Source organism: Mesoplodon mirus, assembly GCF_964341445.2.
Source record: "Mesoplodon mirus genome assembly, chromosome: 7".
Classification (NCBI taxonomy): domain Eukaryota; kingdom Metazoa; phylum Chordata; class Mammalia; order Artiodactyla; family Ziphiidae; genus Mesoplodon; species Mesoplodon mirus.
Genome location: NC_138983.1, coordinates 10,899,682 through 10,917,371, shown reverse-complemented (window position 1 = coordinate 10,917,371; position 17,690 = coordinate 10,899,682). Strand labels below are relative to the sequence as shown.

The following is a 17,690-nucleotide window of genomic DNA, read 5'->3' as shown; positions in this document are numbered from 1 at the left end:
AACTTCTGGCATAGGAATGGCTGAACCAGGTCACAAGCAGAGAAAGCACCAGGAAAGAAGCCAATCTCTTTATGTCCTGCGGTTCTCTCTCACCTTCTCAGTCCCCACTAAACCGACTCATTTTTAGGTTCTGTAAATCCTGCTGGTTTCAGGCAGAATTATCTTCCAGGAGTCTCAAATTTCCCCATTTCACTCTCATCCCTATTCAGTAGCCCACTCAATTTTGCTCTTCCTTATAACAAGAAAAGCCCTATTGATCTTAGCCAGGAAAATTATCTTTCTGACCAATGTCTTAAGCATGAAGATAGTTATCAGTGTCATGAGTCAACCCATCTTAACTGACCATCCGGAGACTCTGTGAGAGGGACCCCACCAAGGCTCATCGTAACACTGTTCTTCACCACCATAGAGCTCAGTTAATGAAAAAATGGACACAGAAATTGGGAGAACAGATCTTGCTCTCCCAAACCCACAAGGGCCCACCAGGTAGGTACAGGTTATTATTTTTTTCTATTTCCAGTCACTTAGTGAACCAGAGGTAGTCACAGTGCTGGGGAGATGCCAAATCATGAACATAGGCATGGACCCATCAGGTTTAACTAAAATATAGAGTATAAAGAAGTTATTTGCTGTACTTTTTCACTAGTTCTCTCTGGTTGATGGGGAAGAAGGTTTTTACTTAGCTTTTAAATTGGGAACAACTTAAGTTTTCTAACAAAAGAGGTTCATATTCTGGGATGGGGTAGGGGAGTTTGTGTTGGTTTGGCCAATTTTCTGTACGATGTTATGGAAAAAACCGAATGAACTTTTTCGCCAACCCATACTATCAGTAGCGATCTCTTGCCTATGTGTCTGATGTGTGTTAAGGGAGAGAAGCTTTTCAAAATGACCTTGGGCTTCTTTCTGGTTAGTCTTTGTGAATCTCAAGCTGTGGGATCCTGCCCCACTGTTTAGAGGGGAAATGTTCCCAGAGTGAAATCTGGTGGAGATGTGCATAGTCTAGTTTTCCTTCGAATACCAAAAATTAACACATGTTAAGACTTTCTTCTTAAAGGTTTTAGGAGAAACTAAAGACAGAGCTTTGGGAATCAATATTGGATTGAATATCATTGCAAAATATTGAGTAGACTCTGAAGACACAGTATTTCCAGTTAGCCTCCTCTGAGGATGAAAATAGGAATAGAGATCAACAAATCCTTCAAAACCATTCCTTTATGCACATGAAATTGAGTGTGTCATTGACAAAATATTTTCAGATACATTTCCGTTAAAAAGACTGAGAGATGCATAGGTAAACATGTCTGTTGGATTGTTTTTAGTTGTATGCATCAATACAGATTAATGAGAAAGAAACTGGTAATAATTCTAGATTAAGAATAAGACTTGGCCTGGGTTTTTTTTTTTTTCCCCTTTTGTTCCATCTAATCATTGATGAGACAGTAATCTTGGCCACTAACTTGGACCCTCTGAGCCTCAGAATTTCTTGTACTTTACAATGAAGATTTTCATTGCAGGATTGTTTTGAAACATAAACAAGCACAATTCCCCTGTCAGTTGAGAGCATTGCAGAGGGAGTTAGAGAATTTTCTCATGGCTGCATTTCTGTTTAAACTTCACAGTGAGCCTGAAATTGAACTTTCAGTAGTATCTCTGCATGATAACGACTTACTGGAGAAAGCTGCTCCATCCCCACCACGCCAAACGTGGCTGACTTTTTTGAAGAAGGAGCTGGAATTCCTGGGGGTGAGTGAGCCTCCTCTAATCTCAACCAGAGTAAAGACTGGCTCTAAGAAAGTGTATTTGTTGGCATCCACATAGTTTCCCCACTCAGACTCATGAGGAGTGAAATACCTGGTAGACGAAAACTTGACACTTACTGCACCCTGTTGGGTAAAAAGAAGCATTTCCTCATGAAGACTAGGATAAGAATAGCAAATAGGACCTGTCAACTCTGGTCAGTTGCCAGTTTTTTTTTTAATATATTTTTTTAATTAATTAATTAATTAATTAATTTTTTTTATTAGTTTCTGCTTTATAACAAAGTGAATCAGTCATACATATACATCTGTTCCCACATCCCTTCCCTCATGCATCTCCCTCCCTCCCACCCTCCCCATCCCACCCCTCCAGGCGGTCACAAAGCACCGAGCTGATCTCCCTGTGCTCTGCGGCTGCTTCCCACTATCTATCTACCTTACGTTTGGTAGTGTATATATGTCCATGCCTCTCTTTCGCTTTGTCACAGCTTACCCTGCCCCCTCCCCATATCCTCAAGTCCATTCTCAAGTAGGTCTGTGTCTTTATTCCCGTTTTACCCCAGGTTCTTCATGACATTTTTTTTTAAATTCCGTATATATGTGTTAGCATACGGTATTTGTCTTTCTCTTTCTGACTTACTTCACTCTGTATGACAGACTCTAGGTCTATCCACCTCATTACAAATAGCTCAGTTTCGTTTCTTTTTATGGCTGAGTAATATTCCATTGTATATATGTGCCACATCTTCTTTATCCATTCATCCGATGATGGACACTTAGGTTGTTTCCAGCTCCGGGCTATTGTGAACAGAGCTGCAATGAACATTTTGGTACATGACTCTTTTTGAATTATGGTTTTCTCAGGGTATATGCCTAGTAGTGGGATTGCTGGGTCATATGGTAGTTCTATTTGTAGTTTTTTAAGGAACCTCCATACTGTTCTCCATAGTGGCTGTACCAATTCACATTCCCACCAGCAGTGCAAGAGTGTTCCCTTTTCTCCACACCCAGTTGATTAATATCATCCTGTGAAGGATTTATAATCTTTATCTTCTCTTAGATGGAAAGAGCCATTATTGATGTCCACCATGAGAATGTAAATAAAGACACAGGAGAAATGTACTGGCTATTCCTTCATTAAGTCGTGCCTACATAAATTCTTAGAGTGGACAGATGATAGTGGAAAATATTGCATTTGGAAACTTTCTCAGGACTGCCTTAGACACCAAAGCAATTTCTTACATTTCGCCTTGATTATAAGGAAATTGATGTAATCTTAGGAAAACGTCTTCTTATTTCACAAAACTTATGCATTTTTCTACAGGTAACACAAATTCTGATTAGTTTGATATGCCTTTATTTTGGAATAATCATCTGCTCCGTGTTCAATAATTCAGAATTTAAAGAAGACTTTTTTTCATCATTTAAAGTAGGCTACCCATTCTGGGGAGCAGTATTTGTGAGTATATGTCTACAATTGTCTCTGAAATAACACTGTACATGGCTTTTCTTTTATTCAGATCAGATCTGACCAATTGTTTATTCTAGTATTTAGAATATATGAATATATTCTAATATGTAGATGGAGATATGTAAATATACATACATATTTGCAGTTTACGAAGCACTTTGGGTTGAATATGCTAACACATGTTTATCAGGTGAGAAACCTGGGATTAATAAAAGTTAAACATGTTACCCAAGAGGCATTTAGCTAATAAAAATTGAAACTAAACTTTCAGAAATCAATTTCAGAAAAATTTCCCTAACACTATCCGTCAATAAAGTTATCTTAGTGAAGGGAGGGGGAAGAGGTTGCTGAGGTGAGGAGAACAAGACTGACATCTGAGGAACTTCTACTGTGCCCTAGAAACTCTTTTAGGTGCTTTCTCATTGTATCTTTTTTAGTCATTGTACTATTTAGAAACTAGATAGCTGAATGAGCTCACAAAAATATATAGCTTTATTGAAGTATAACTGACATACCATAAATGGCACATTTTAAGGTATACAATTTGATAAATTTTGACACATGTATACACACGTGAAAACCTTACCACATCAATATAATGAACATACTCACAACTGCCAAAAGTTTCCTTGTTTCCCTTGGTAACCCTTCCCTTCCTCAACCCCTGTCTTCCCATCCTCAAGCAATCACTTGTTTTTTGTCACTATAGATTAGTTTGCATTTCCTAGAGTTTTATATAAATGGAATTATACACCATGTTCTGTCTACTGTCTGGCTTCTTGCACTTGCATAATTATTTTCAATTAATCCATGCTGTTTTTTGTATCAACACTTCATTCACAAGGATATATTATTTTAACCCTAATCACATTGGCTTGGCACTCTGCTAAATACTTAGGTCTCTGGTCACTCGTTCAAGACTCTCCTTGAACCTTTGCCATATTTTATTTGAAACTTCCTTACTGTCTTTTCATTTCAAACAGCTTATTAGATGTCTCTCAATTCATCATACAATCTGAATCTTTGGAATTCTGTTTTAATTTGTGCTATTAGTTGATATTTTCACTAGATCTTTCACCATATGCATTTTCATAATTACTATATGTCTATATGATACATGGCAGACTCTGGAGACAGACACATGTTTCTCGCCCAAAGGAGCTGACAACTATAACACACAAGTTGCTCATGAAAGCAAATGATTACAAAAAAATTAGAGTAGTGTTATAATCCTGCACCAGGGCTGCTGGAACTTACAATATTTAATAGTGACCCATGGACTGTCAGGGTTGGCATCACCTGGGAGCCTGCTAGAAATAAAGAATCTCAGGCCTCATCTAGGACTTACTGAGTAAGAGTGTGCATTTTAACAAGACTCTCAAATAATTCATATGTACATTCAATTTTGAGAAGCTCTCTATAGGAAATAAAGAAATAAAATAATAAAATTTAAAAATAAAAATAAATAAAAAGTAAAGGAGACCTTTATAGAATACCCACAACTTTACCTTCTACTTGGAGGATGGGGGTGAAAGGGACACAGAGAAGAACAGAGACCCACTGTGCTTTTTTTTTTTCCTCCTCCCTTTTGAACAGTTTGCTACTTCTGGATGTTTGTCAGTTATGTCTGAAAAGAAACATGCAACATATCTGGTGAGTTGCATTCTGTCTTTGTCCATCCTTGAGAAGGTAAGAAAAATTTAATTTTGAGAGTCTTGAAAAAAGATATGGCATCATCTCTTATGAGCGAATGTGGATATGTGATATTTTTCCAATCTACTTTGTATTTAATGTAATCACTAAAAATAAAATCATTAAAATACCAATTGTATCATTTAAAAACAATACATGTAACTACTTGGACACTTGTTGAAAAAATATCCTCACACCTGCTCTGTCCTCATAATATAGTCCTATGATCAAATAAATGACTCGTTTCCAATTAAGGAGTCTATTTGAGGAGAGACTATGAGTATCCATGTGGCTTTTCCTGAATGCAGTCCTAGCAAGAAAGTTATAGGTCCTTATTACACAAGTACATTTTCAAGATTTCCCATTTTCATCTATATTTTAAATAAATGCAGAGTTTATTGGATATCTCCAGCCCTGAAATGCAGATAGGTTTACTGAGTACTGTGGCAGGTGCAGGACCAAGTCTAAATGTTGTTCTTTGTCATCAGATACGAGGAAGTCTGGGAGCAAACACTGTCAGCAGCATAGCTGGAGGAATAGGAATCATCATCCTGATCATTAACCTAAAGAAGAACTCAGCTAATATCTACCATTGCCGGGATATTTATGAGAAAGACTTCTGCTTTGTGGCTCCTATTTCCACTGTATGTATTTCTTGTGGGAAGACTAAGATTCTAGGTCTTAATCTCAGTAAGACGCCTTCTTTTCCTTTCCATGAACACAATCCTTTCTTGAAACCTCAATCACATAATGCAGTGTTCTGGAGGCTCATACCCAGAGATGTGCCAGCCTCCTTCCCCTGCCCCCTAAGCTGAATGCTGCAAGGGTGGAGTCATCTGCTTTGAGTAACCATCTCCTGGTTTTCCCGTGTGTCATTTTATAGGAACTGGTCTTGAGGGTGGGTGGTCATGAAAACAAGGGTTGCTGTAAGGGAAAGTACTTCTGGGACACCTACCCTCTCACTCTACTTGTCTTTCTGGTTGATGTTGGTTGTTATTCAACAGGAAATTGTGGCAATGATCCTGTTTCTCACCATTCTGGGGTTTTGCTGTGCTGTGTCACTCACAGTCTATGGGATTGGAGAAGTAATTGAAAGAAATAAGGTAGGCAGAGGCCTGATATTAAATCCTAAACAATAAGCTAAAGAATTTGAGCTTTGTTGCTTAAAAATATGGCCTGGGTTTCCTGCAACATTTCTTCCAGTTTCAGTATTCCATTTCTCCAAGTTTCAGTACTTTGATTTCCAAATCTCAAGTTTTGAATCAAATTTTCCACTCACAAATCTCATGGTATATTCCTGTGACTGAGAAGTTTAGGAAAATAGGATCTTCATCATTTTAGAAAATGTAGATGCTTTGAAGTTGATGAGCATGAGAGATAAATATACAGGTAGCAAGTGATGGAAACACTCAGGTATCTGGGCTTATTTGCTTTCCCAGAATAGTTCCATTGTATTTGTTTCTGCTCTTTTTTCTTGGCTTTCACCTTCCCACTTGCTCTGAAACCTCAAGCTTGTCTCCTCCCTAATTCATGACTACCAACTGCATTTCCACTTGTCTTACCCATTTTACACCTTTGATGTATGAAAAAGAATTACCAATACTTGATGCACATACATTTACTCAGATTTTCCAGATAAAACACGCTCTCTCCATCTGTCCACTTGCCTGAAGCATTCAAGTCTGGCTGCCTTTTCTGATCACTTTCCTCCAGAGATAAGACAAGAGATATACCAAATTTCAGACACAAAATAATCTCACCAACTTCTCAATGACTGACAATTTCTTCTGAGCCCACTTGGCCAGACAATCTGGCTTGGTTTGTTAGAGATGGAGGTATTAATTACAGTGTAATGGGAGATGGTGAGATTCACAAAGGCAAAAGGAGATGAGATATGCCTCTTAAGAAAGTCTTCTCGTGGCAGGAAATTCTTGGTGATTGATACTGAATGATTTTTTCCCTCATCAGATTCCAGAAGATCGTATTTATGAAGAAGTAAAAATCTATGCACCAATTTACAGTGAGTTGGAACATGGAGGGGAGACAACTTCTCCCACTGATTCATAAGAATCATGAGTCCAGAACATTCTGATTCATAGCAAAGGATCTAGAAAGCCAAGATCTTTGTTTAAGGGACTACTGGCAAAATTTCAATTCTTTCTGTGACCTGCCAATTTTACATTATGATTTATTCTCCAGATGACAAAATTCTATTTTTGTTGTTTCCATTCACTTAAATCCCCCTCCATTTGTAAATACGATAGTCTCCTATTTTTCTTGTTTTCTGTTGCTGTTTCACACCCACCCCTTCTGGGACGTCAACAGAAAACAAGAAGAATAAGCATTTACTCTGTGCCTAGAACTGTGCAAATAGAGAAAACAAGAGGAAGGCTGGTTGAGAGTTGAGTTAAACTTAACAGTTTGGTAATATTTGTCTCTTAGCCCTTTTTAGAGTTTACAAGAGTTGCAGATGTATGTGATATATGCCCCCCACCCCTACGGGACTATAAGCACCTTGAGGGCAAAGTCCACTCAGCAAACATAAACTGAGAGCCAACTAAGTAAAGTTTTTCACATCTGTCTCTTTCACTTTGTGTATCCCAGTATTTTATCCATAGTGGGTGCTCAGTGTGAATTTATGGAGTGTAGGGGTGAATATTCAGGGAGGGTATATCACCAGGTCAAGACAGAGGTAGGGTAGAAAAGGAGAAAGAAATGATTCTGAAGGGAATTTGGAGGTGATAAGAAGACCAAATTGATATATATTAAGAATAGAGTTAGGAGGACAGTCAGATGGAGGTTTGAATAGAGATTCTTCAGGTATGTATAAAACATTTTGGTGGATCCGCATCAGGTTAGCAATGGATGCTTCCTGCTTGTGTTTGGTCTTATATGGACAAAACAACGTGGTATGTTAGAAGGATCACTGATCTTATAAAGCACAGGGAGTCTGCATTGGAATCCCAGGCCTATTGCTTATTAGTTGAGTGAGTTGTGGCAAATCATTTAACCTTTTACTTAATCTGGGTTTTCTCATCAGTAAAATTAACATATTAGGAATAATTTACCTGCCAGTACTAAAAGTGTGTGTGGAAACACACACACACACACACACACACACAGTATAAATTAAAAGTGCTCTAAAAGAGAAAGAAATTATTAATAAATTAATTAATTCTTATATACATAAAGCAATCTACAAATCTTAGTATTCACTAATGATATAAAATTTAAGTCCATTTTATCTGAAAGGCCCCACTTTTTTTTTAAACAAAAATTTAATCCTAAGAGCCAAATCTGTCAAGAGTAGTCAGTGAAAACAAGGCCACATTGCTCAATGAAATCAGCTATGTTAAACAACAACAAAAATTTAACCAATTCTATATGAAAAAAGTATGTCATTACCTTTGAAATAATTGTGTCCTCCATATGTTATTATTATTATTATTATTTTTTACAATAGGTCCTTGTTGGTTATCTATTTTAAATATAGCAGTGCGTATGGTCAATCCCAAATTCCCAATCTATACTTCTCCCCCACCCTTCCCCGCTGGTAACCATAAGCTATCTTAAAGTCTCCACTTTCTAAACCCACTTCACTTTCTCTTTAAAATGCTTTGTGCTTGACCACCTCATGTCAACATCCTATAGCTTCAAATGTTCTGCCTTCCCTTTTCTGCTTGCTTGAATTTCTTCTTTCTGTAATGCTTATCTTAAATCTCACCTGATTCTTTAAGTTTTTCTAGTTGATTGCTCCTCTCTCTAGAAGATAAGTTTTTCTAATCAAATACACACACCCCTTATACTCTATATAACTTTCTATATGCAAATATTTTATGTCCCCTCAATGATAATATATTTTTTCAAAGGCAAAAAGTCTCGTAAAAATCTGTATATTGCATGAATCACCAACACATTCACTGGCACAATATTGTTCAGTAGTGTCTGCAGACTGATGAATAAGCAGTAGGGAGTTTTATTAAGTTACTCAGTATCTGGTGAGATGGAAACCATAATGGAAAGATCACTTAATGAAGAACTTGAAAGAAGAATAAATTAATGAAGACATGAGCTAAAATGAAGTCAGTGGAAATGGAGAGGAATGATTGTGTCTAAAACACGGAGAGAAAGAGTAATTGGTCTTCTTGCTAACAAGTTGAATTAAAGGATAAAGTTAGAGAAGCAACTGGTTGATTAACACATTACGTGTTTAAGTCTAATATCAGAGAACAACGGGTAATGTTGAAAGAAATGATAGGAAGTGAGAAATATGAATTAATAAGTGAGGAGTACAGACAGACCCAGATTAAGTTCAGTTTTAGACTGTCATTTTTAGGAGACCAAAGAGAAATGCAACTTAAGAGTGCCTGGTGGTATCCAAAGTAGAGTGCTGGTAAAGATGGAATTTGGTAATAGAGATTTAGTGTTGTTATAAGACAGATCATTATTAAATGAAGCAGATTAACATTCTAAGAGAATTATTTTGAGATAAAAGTAAGGCCAAGTTAACCTGTACATGCCTGTAATCAGAGGGGAAAAGGAGAGAAAATATCTAAGGTAGAATATAAGAGAATTAGGCAGAAAAATGCACTGTGAAACAGTAGATAGCAGGCAGCCCAAAGTAGAGAGAGGTTAGACAACAGAGAATAAATAATCATCAGAGACAGTATCTGCTGACTTGGGTAAGAGAAAAGTCTATAGTGATAAATCAATTCCAGTTAAGATGTAGAAATCGGGCAAAGAAATAGCAGTAGTGAATGCATGCAAAAGGTGCAGAGAAATGCAAAACAGGGTTATGGTGATGAGTAAATGAATAAAATATTTGCAGAGGTATTTAGAGAGAGATTATGGTGGTATATGTGATGTAAGAAATAAAGAGAGGAGATTGTGAATAGAAGATAACGAAGAAAAATTAAGTTCAGCCAAATGATTTTGTTGTTGATATTTTTATTTTTAAGAGAAGGAAAAAGTAGTTCACACCTTTAGCCTAAGTAAAAGAGTCCTGTGGAGGGACTGAAAAAAATCAGCTGGGGGTATTATTCACAAATTAATTACTGAAATAATTAAGTAATTTTATTTATTTGGGATGCCAAAATAAAAAAGTGATAAGCAGATGTTCATTTCCCCAGATTATGAAAGTGATCACCCAACCACACAACCAATGATTTAAGTGAATTGTCATGTTTTTCTGACCTCAGGACCCTAGGTTTTCTATTTTCATTTTTCTGAAATTAAAATTTTGTTTCTCCAAACTTGACAGCAGCATAAAAATATACCCTTTCACTGCATAGCTGTATCACCATACTTGATCATCTATAATCACATCACTTTCGTGGCATATGTATTCGAATCCAAACTCCTAAACCTGGCCCACCAGGACCTCTAGAAGTGAATCCAGTCTATCTTCATACTGTGTAATATTTTACGCCATTCTTTCCCCGACTCCATTCATGTTTTAACCACATCTTTGACTGTATTTCTATATACATTACACACTTTTTTTTTTTTTTTTTTTTTTTTTTTTGCTGTACGCGGGCCTCTCACTGTTGTGGACTCTCCCGTTGTGGAGCACAGGCTCCGGACGCGCAGGCCCAGCGGCCATGGCCCACGGGCCCAGCCGCTCTGCGGCACGCGGGATCCTCCCGGACCGGGGCACGAACCCGCGCCCCCTGCATCAGCAGGCAGACTCCCAACCACTGTGCCACCAGGGAAGCCCCATCACACGTTGTTTGTCTCAAGATCATTCTGATGATTGTTCTGCCCCTGCCTGCTTTTTATCACATGCTCACTTCAGGCACACACTGAGAACACAAATAACATGCTCTTCACATATGTAGTGCCCCAAATTATCTCTTTAAAAATGTCAACCTAAAGGTTATCTTCTCCATGAAGATGGCCTAATGCACACATATTCATCCAGTCATAAGATCCTGCTTCATAATCACTTTACCCCATGACTCAGTTTATTATCATGTATTATTAGTATACTTATGACCTCCTTGATGTATCCTCCATCACTGGTATTTGTTCAATAAATCGGAATCATTCAACTTGATTTCTTGTCTGTGTGTGTGTACATGAGGGTGGGGGACTGATCAAGGATAACTGGGAATCAAAGCATCAGTTCAGTGATGCTAAGGACCAAGAACAGTTTCTAGAGTCCTCCTTTTAAACAATGCTTTTATCAAATGGGATAATCTATAAACAACCCCATAGACAGGAAACAGATTGTAAAAAGAATTATCAGCCATCTCGTCAATAAATGGTAGGATAAAGTTGAAAGGAACCTGGACCATGAGTCACATTTTACAAGTTAGCCCTGACTCTAATTTATTTGTTATGCTATGTGAACTTGGGACCATCTTTTCCCTTCGAGGACCTCAGTTTTTCCATCTGAAAATGAGCAGTTTGAAACAAAAAAATCCCAGCTGAACTTCCTGCTTCCATATTCCCTGCTTTTAGATACTTAAGATTGTTGGTAATCACAATTACTAGGTTTGTGACTGGAATAGCAACAGCAATCAGAGTTATTTGATGCTATTTGATGTATGGTCCAGAAAGACATCTGGGACAACAACATTCATTCTAAACTCTCCTGACAAAAGCTAATCAAAGGTCTCTTTCTAAAAATTGTCTCAGAAAAAAACATTCCCAAATAATTCCCATTCTATGAGGTATGGCTCTACTTACAAAAATTTCTAATAAAACAGGGTACCATATTCATAATTTCAGCCTGGTTTAGAGTGTTGAAGTAAATTTATATGTACAAAGGTGTGAGAGGCCATTGGTAGTCACCATCTGTGTTTCATGAGTATTTCCCGTCACTGGAAAACCTCTGCTCACTCCACAGTCAAGTGGGCTCAACTTACGTCTCCCAAACAACTTGCATCTGGGGCCCCCTGCATAGGGTTGTGTTGAAAAACATTGTGGGGCAGGGATTGTTTAGAATGTGAACGTGGGGGCTTCCCTGGTGGCGCAGTGGTTGAGAGTCCGCCTGCCGATGCAGGGGACACGGGTTCATGCCCCGGTCCGGGAAGATCCCACATGCCGCGGAGCAGCTGGGCCCGTGAGCCATGGCCACTGAGCCTGCGCGTCCAGAGCCTGTGCTCCGCAACGGGAGAGGCCACAACAGTGAGAGGCCCGCGTACCGCAAAAAAAAAAAAAAAAAAGAATGTGAACGTGGAACGTAATATACCCAGAAGCAAATTGTAGAAGCTACATTAGATACTAGCTCTATGATCTTGAATAACCCTTTACATTTTATCTCAGTTCATTTTTCTTATCTCTTAAATGGTTATATTAACTATAATTACTTCAAAGGTACTATGCATGTTCATAGATCAGGTAGCCAGTGCCTAGACTGGTGTATGGGACATATTTTGCATATGCATAAATATTGATGCCTAATCCTGAACCTATCCCAGCTCCTCAGGAGCCCTTGACAAGATGTACCAATACCTTGTTATTCCTGGTTGGAGGAAGTGGTTATGGGACCATGGAAGAGACCAGGGAAGGCACTCTACGGAAGGAAGCTATGAATATGCTGTGAATCCTGCCTCTTAGGAGTTCATATTCAAATATATAGAGAGAAAGTTTCACTTGGCAAATAGAAGATTGTATTAGAACATAGAGGAAGAATACCTCTAGGATGGGGAGTCACCATGGAAAATTAACAATTAAATTAAAAAGTTGAACTGGAATTCTAAATCCTATAAGAGAGTAAGAAAGAGAATAAAGCTAAGATTTAATTGAACTTCTGTTATGTCTTGACTTCTGCTGGAAGCCTAACTGGTGTTACTTCATCTTAATCTATAAAACAAACTTTTTTTTTTTTTTTTTTTTTTGCGGTACGAGGGCCTCTCACTGTTGTGGCCCCTCCCATTGCGGAGCACAGGCTCCGGACGCGCAGGCCCAGCGGCCATGGCTCACGGGCCCAGCCGCTCCGTGGCATGTGGGATCTTCCCGGACCAGGGCATGAACCCGTGTCCCCTGCATCGGCAGGCGGACTCTCAACCACTGTGCCACTAGGGAAGCCCTAAAACAAACTTTTGAGGTAAGCGAATATCTCTTTTTTTAAAGCCGTAAGCTTCTCTACACAACAAGGATAAAAACAAGTTGTCCATGGTTGTTTAGTCAGTAGGTCACAGAACTGGGGTTTAGATCCAGGCCACTTTGTCTTTCGTATCCATGTTATTTCCACTTGGCTCCACTACCTCGCTTAGTTATGGGAAGTGTGTAATAAATGAGTCTTATCTTCCAAGGGATTGGTCATTCATTCCTGCTACAGAAAACATGAGTGTTGGAGTGACATCAGCATCATGGCAGCATAAGACAGCCCTCCTTTGGTCCCCGTTTTTAAACAGCGAATTCTGAATCCATCCATGAACACAAGTACCTCTAAGGGAGTTATGGGATTCAGCACCATACACCAAGGGACCCAGGAGGAGTCTCACCCACCCACCCATGCATCAGACGTTAGGCAGACTGAGCTTGGTAGGGGCTGTGGAGCTAGCAGGAGCTTGCTAACTGGCCACAGTCCCTCTCAGCCCCAGCAGGGGAAAAGCAAAAGAGGGCTGACTTGGGAAGACATCCATAGATAAGAGAGACTTTGTAGAAGTCCAGCCTTCCCAAGGAGAGAGTCCAGCTTTCCATCAGAGAAAAAAAAAAATGAACTGGACACATTGAAGAGGGCAAGAGAAACTTTGCTAGTGGTGCCCCTTCCTGGAGGTGGCACAGCATGGGGATGAAGTAGTCAGTAATGACTTCTCCCCTCAGGAAAAAGAGAGAGCAGTGAGTGAGTTCCCAGCTACCACAGCTATGGGGGATGCTGCTGGAGAAACCTGTTTCTCTCCTGCAGCACCCTGAGTATGAAGGCAGGACCTCCATAACTGGGAGAAAGAAGAGATCAGGAAAGAGATAGATAAGAATATCAAAGGGCATTTAAGGAACATGGTTCCTGCTGACTGCCTCTTAGACTCAGCAGGAAGCCCGCTCACACTGCTGGGAGAACCTCATCTGGGGTTCCCCACCTGGCCCGTGGGTAACCTCAATGCCCCAAGTGCTAAATCCACCCATTCCCCAACACTGTGTGCAGCAGCAAGAGAGCCCCAGTAAACAGTCTTCTCAAACAGGTCAGGGTCTGTGGACAAGGGAGACCCTGAAACTTGAGCTGCAGCACCACCATGTGAAAAAACACAGGGGAGGTTTCCAGTAGCCAGTTTGGTGAGTTGTAACAACCAGAGAAGACAAACAAGTTTCAGAATTTTGCCACAAGGAGTAAGAAGTGTGGAGCAGGTATCCACACAGGGTTGGAGGAAATACCAGCTACAAGCAGAACCAAGAAAACAGTATCTCTCTCTTGAAGACAAGTAGAGATTTGAGGAGGTGTCTGCTGATTCAAATGAGAAAACAGCAACACAAACTCCAAGGTACATGAAGAATCAAGGAAATACGCTACCACCAGAAGATAACAAGAATCCTCTAATAGCTGAATTCAAAGGCACGAAAGTTTGTGATTTAGCTGATAAAGAATTCAAAATAGCTGTTTTGAGGAAATTCAAGGAGGTACAAGAAAACAGAAAAATAATTTAATGAAATCAGGGAAACAATTCATGAACAAAAAGAGTTATTGAACAAAGAGATAGAAATCATAAAAAAAGATCCTAACAGAAACTCTGGAGTTGAAGATTTCTTTTTCTTCCAGTTTTATTAAGATATAATTGACATAGAGCCCTGTATAAGATTAAAGTGTACAACATACAGTAATAGTTCAACTTACATACATCATGAGATGAGTACCAGAATAAGCTTAGTGAGCATCCATCATCTCGTATAGATACAAAATTAAAGAAATAAAAAAAGCTTTTCCTTGTGATGAGAACTCTGAGGATTTGCTCTGGTAACAACTTTTGTATGTAACATTCAGCAGTGTTCATTGTATTTATCATGTTGTGCATTACATCCCTGGTATTTATTTATCTTATAACTGGAAGTTTGTACCTTTTGACTACCTTCATCTTTTCTTTCTACTGATTAATTTATGTTCCCTTTTATCAGGAAGAAGGAAATTTAGAATGGAACAGGGTGCTAGGGTGGAAGAAGATGTCTGTCACCAGAGATGACTCTCCAAAACTAAAATTGAGGGGTTCAGTATGTGTGGAAGTACAACTACAAGCTATTGGTTCAATATTGTCTTTCTTCCATGTCTTTTGTGAAAGTGTTCAACTACATTTGTGGATCTATAGTGCTATACCTAATGTCTGGCCCAACATTTACATCTCAGAGATTAGTCACTAAATATCAAATTTTTATTCTTGGTTATTGTTAAATATTGGTTCTGTATGTTACCAGTGATGGTGTTGAAGATGATTTCATTTCCAGTGTAGGAGAAGGTGACCTCACAGATTATTGCAGAAAGGAGAACTTCTCTGCAAAACAACCTTATCTTTCTTGCCTTTCTTCCTTTTCCAGTCATAATGTAGTAAGATATGCAGTCTCTTATAATAAGTAGGTACTCTTTTTTATTTGGCTGCTTTCACCCAGCAAACTTATTTTGGTGCTCATCCATGTTTTTGTGTGTACAGAGTAGTATTCCATTGTATGCATGTACCACAATTTGTTTATCAGTTTGCCTACTGATGGGCATTTGGACTGCCTCCAAGTTTGGGCTCTGACAAATTAAACTATTATGAACATTCATGTTCAAGTCTTTATATGGATACAAGCTTTAATTTCTCTTAGGTAAATTCCTTTCCACTTAAAGTGAAAAGGCTGAGTCATATGGAAGATGTTTGACATTTAAGAAACTGCCACATGGTTTCCAAAGTGATTGTACCATTTTACATTTCCACCAGCAGTGTATGAAAGATCCCATTTCCCAACATCAATGCCAGCACTTGGTATGGCCAGTCTTTTAAATTTTACCATGCTAATAGATGTGAAGTATTACCACATTGTGATTTTAATTTGTATTTACCCAGTGACTAATGATTTTGAGCTTCTTTTCATGTCATCATTTGGTGATGTATCTGTTCCAATCTTTTGACTTCTTTTAGACTGAATTGTTTGCTTTCTGATGATGGCACTTTGAGAGGTCTTTATATATTCACATACAAGTCCTTTATCTTAAATATGATTTGAAACTCTTTACTCCCAGCCTTTTGCATCTTTTTATTCTACAGCAATGGACACTCAGGTTGCTTCCATGTCCTGGCTATTGCAAATAGAGCTGCAATGAACACTGTGGTACATGACTCATTTGAATTATGGTTTTCTCAGGGTATATGCCCTGTAGTGGGATTGCTGGGTCATATGATAGTTCTATTTTTAGTTTTTTAAGGAACCTCCATACTGTTCTCCATAGTGGCTGTATCAATCTACATTCCCACCAACAGTGCAAGAGGGTTCCCTTTTCTCCACACGCTCTCCAGCATTATTTGTAGATTTTTTGATGATGGCCATTCTGACTGGTGTGAGGTGGTATCTCACTGTAGCTTTGATTTGCATTTCTCTAATGATTAGTGATGTTGAGCATCCTTTCATGTGTTTGTGGGCAATCTGTACATCTTCCTTGGAGAAATGTCTATTTCTCTGCCCATTTTTGGATTGGGTTGTTTGCTTTTTTGATATTGAGCTGCATGAGCTACTTGTAAATTTTGGAGATTAATCCTTTATCAGTTGCTTCTTGCAAATATTTTCTCCCATTCTGAGGGTTGTCTTTTCGTCTTGTTTATGGTTTCCTTTCTGTGCAAAAGCTTTGAAGTTTCATTAGGTCCCATTTGTTTATTTTTGTCTTTATTTCCATTTCTCTAGGAGGTGGGTCAAAAAGGATCTTGCTGTTATTTATGTCATAGAGTGTTCTGCCTATATTTTCCTCTAAGAGTTTTATAGTGTCTGGCCTTACATTTAGGTTTCTAATCCATTTTGAGTTTATTTTTGTGTATGGTGTTAGGGAGTGCTCTAATTTCATTCTTTTACATGTAGCTGTCCAGTTTTCCCAGCAACACTTATTGAAGAGGCCGGCTTTTCTCCATTGTATATTCTTGCCTCCTTTATCAAAAATAAGGTGACCATATGTGTGTGGGTTCGTCTCTGGGATTTCTATCCTGTTCCATTGACCTATATTTCTGTTTTTGTGCCAGTATCACACTGTCTTGATTACTGTAGCTTTGTAGTATAGTCTGAAGTCAGGGAGCCTGACTCCTCCAGCTCCATTTTTCTTGCTCAAGATCGCTTTGGCTATTCAGGGGCTTTTGTGTTTCCATACAAATTGTGAAATTTTTTGTTCTACTTCTGTGAAAAATGCCAGTGGTAGTTTGACAGGGATTGCATTGAATGTGTAGATTGCTTTGGGTAGTATAGTCATTTTCACAATGTTGATTCTTCCAATCCAAGACCATGGAATCTCTCTTCATCTGTTTGAATCATCTTTAATTTCTTTCATCAGTGCCTTATAGTTTTCTGCATAAAGGTCTTTTGTCTCCCTAGGTAGGTTTATTCCTAGGTATTTTATTCTTTTTGTTACAATGGTAAATGGGTGTGTTCCCTTAATTTCTCTTTAAGATTTTTCATCATTAGTGTATAGGAATGCAAGAGATTTCTGGGCATTAATTTTGTATCCTGTTACTTTACCAAATTCATTGATTAGCTCTAGTAGTTTTCTGGTAGCATCTTTAGGATTCTCTATGGACAGTATCATGTCATTTTCAAACAGTGACAGCTTTACTTCTTCTTTTCCGATTTGGATTCCTTTTATTTCTTTTTCTTCTCTG

At 38.5% G+C, this 17,690-nt stretch overlaps 1 protein-coding gene across 1 annotated transcript; it reads left to right on the top strand.

The window, feature by feature from the left end:
- Window positions 1-427: 427 nt before the first annotated feature.
- LOC309809034 (high affinity immunoglobulin epsilon receptor subunit beta-like) lies at window positions 428-6,987 on the top strand (the record flags this gene model as incomplete). The annotated part of the gene is made up of 7 exons (XM_082629722.1): window positions 428-486; window positions 1,620-1,743; window positions 3,082-3,216; window positions 4,825-4,881; window positions 5,409-5,564; window positions 5,925-6,023; window positions 6,889-6,987. The coding sequence occupies 7 exons, from the start codon at window positions 428-430 to the stop codon at window positions 6,985-6,987; spliced, it is 729 nt and encodes a 242-aa protein (XP_082485848.1).
- Window positions 6,988-17,690: the final 10,703 nt, after the last annotated feature.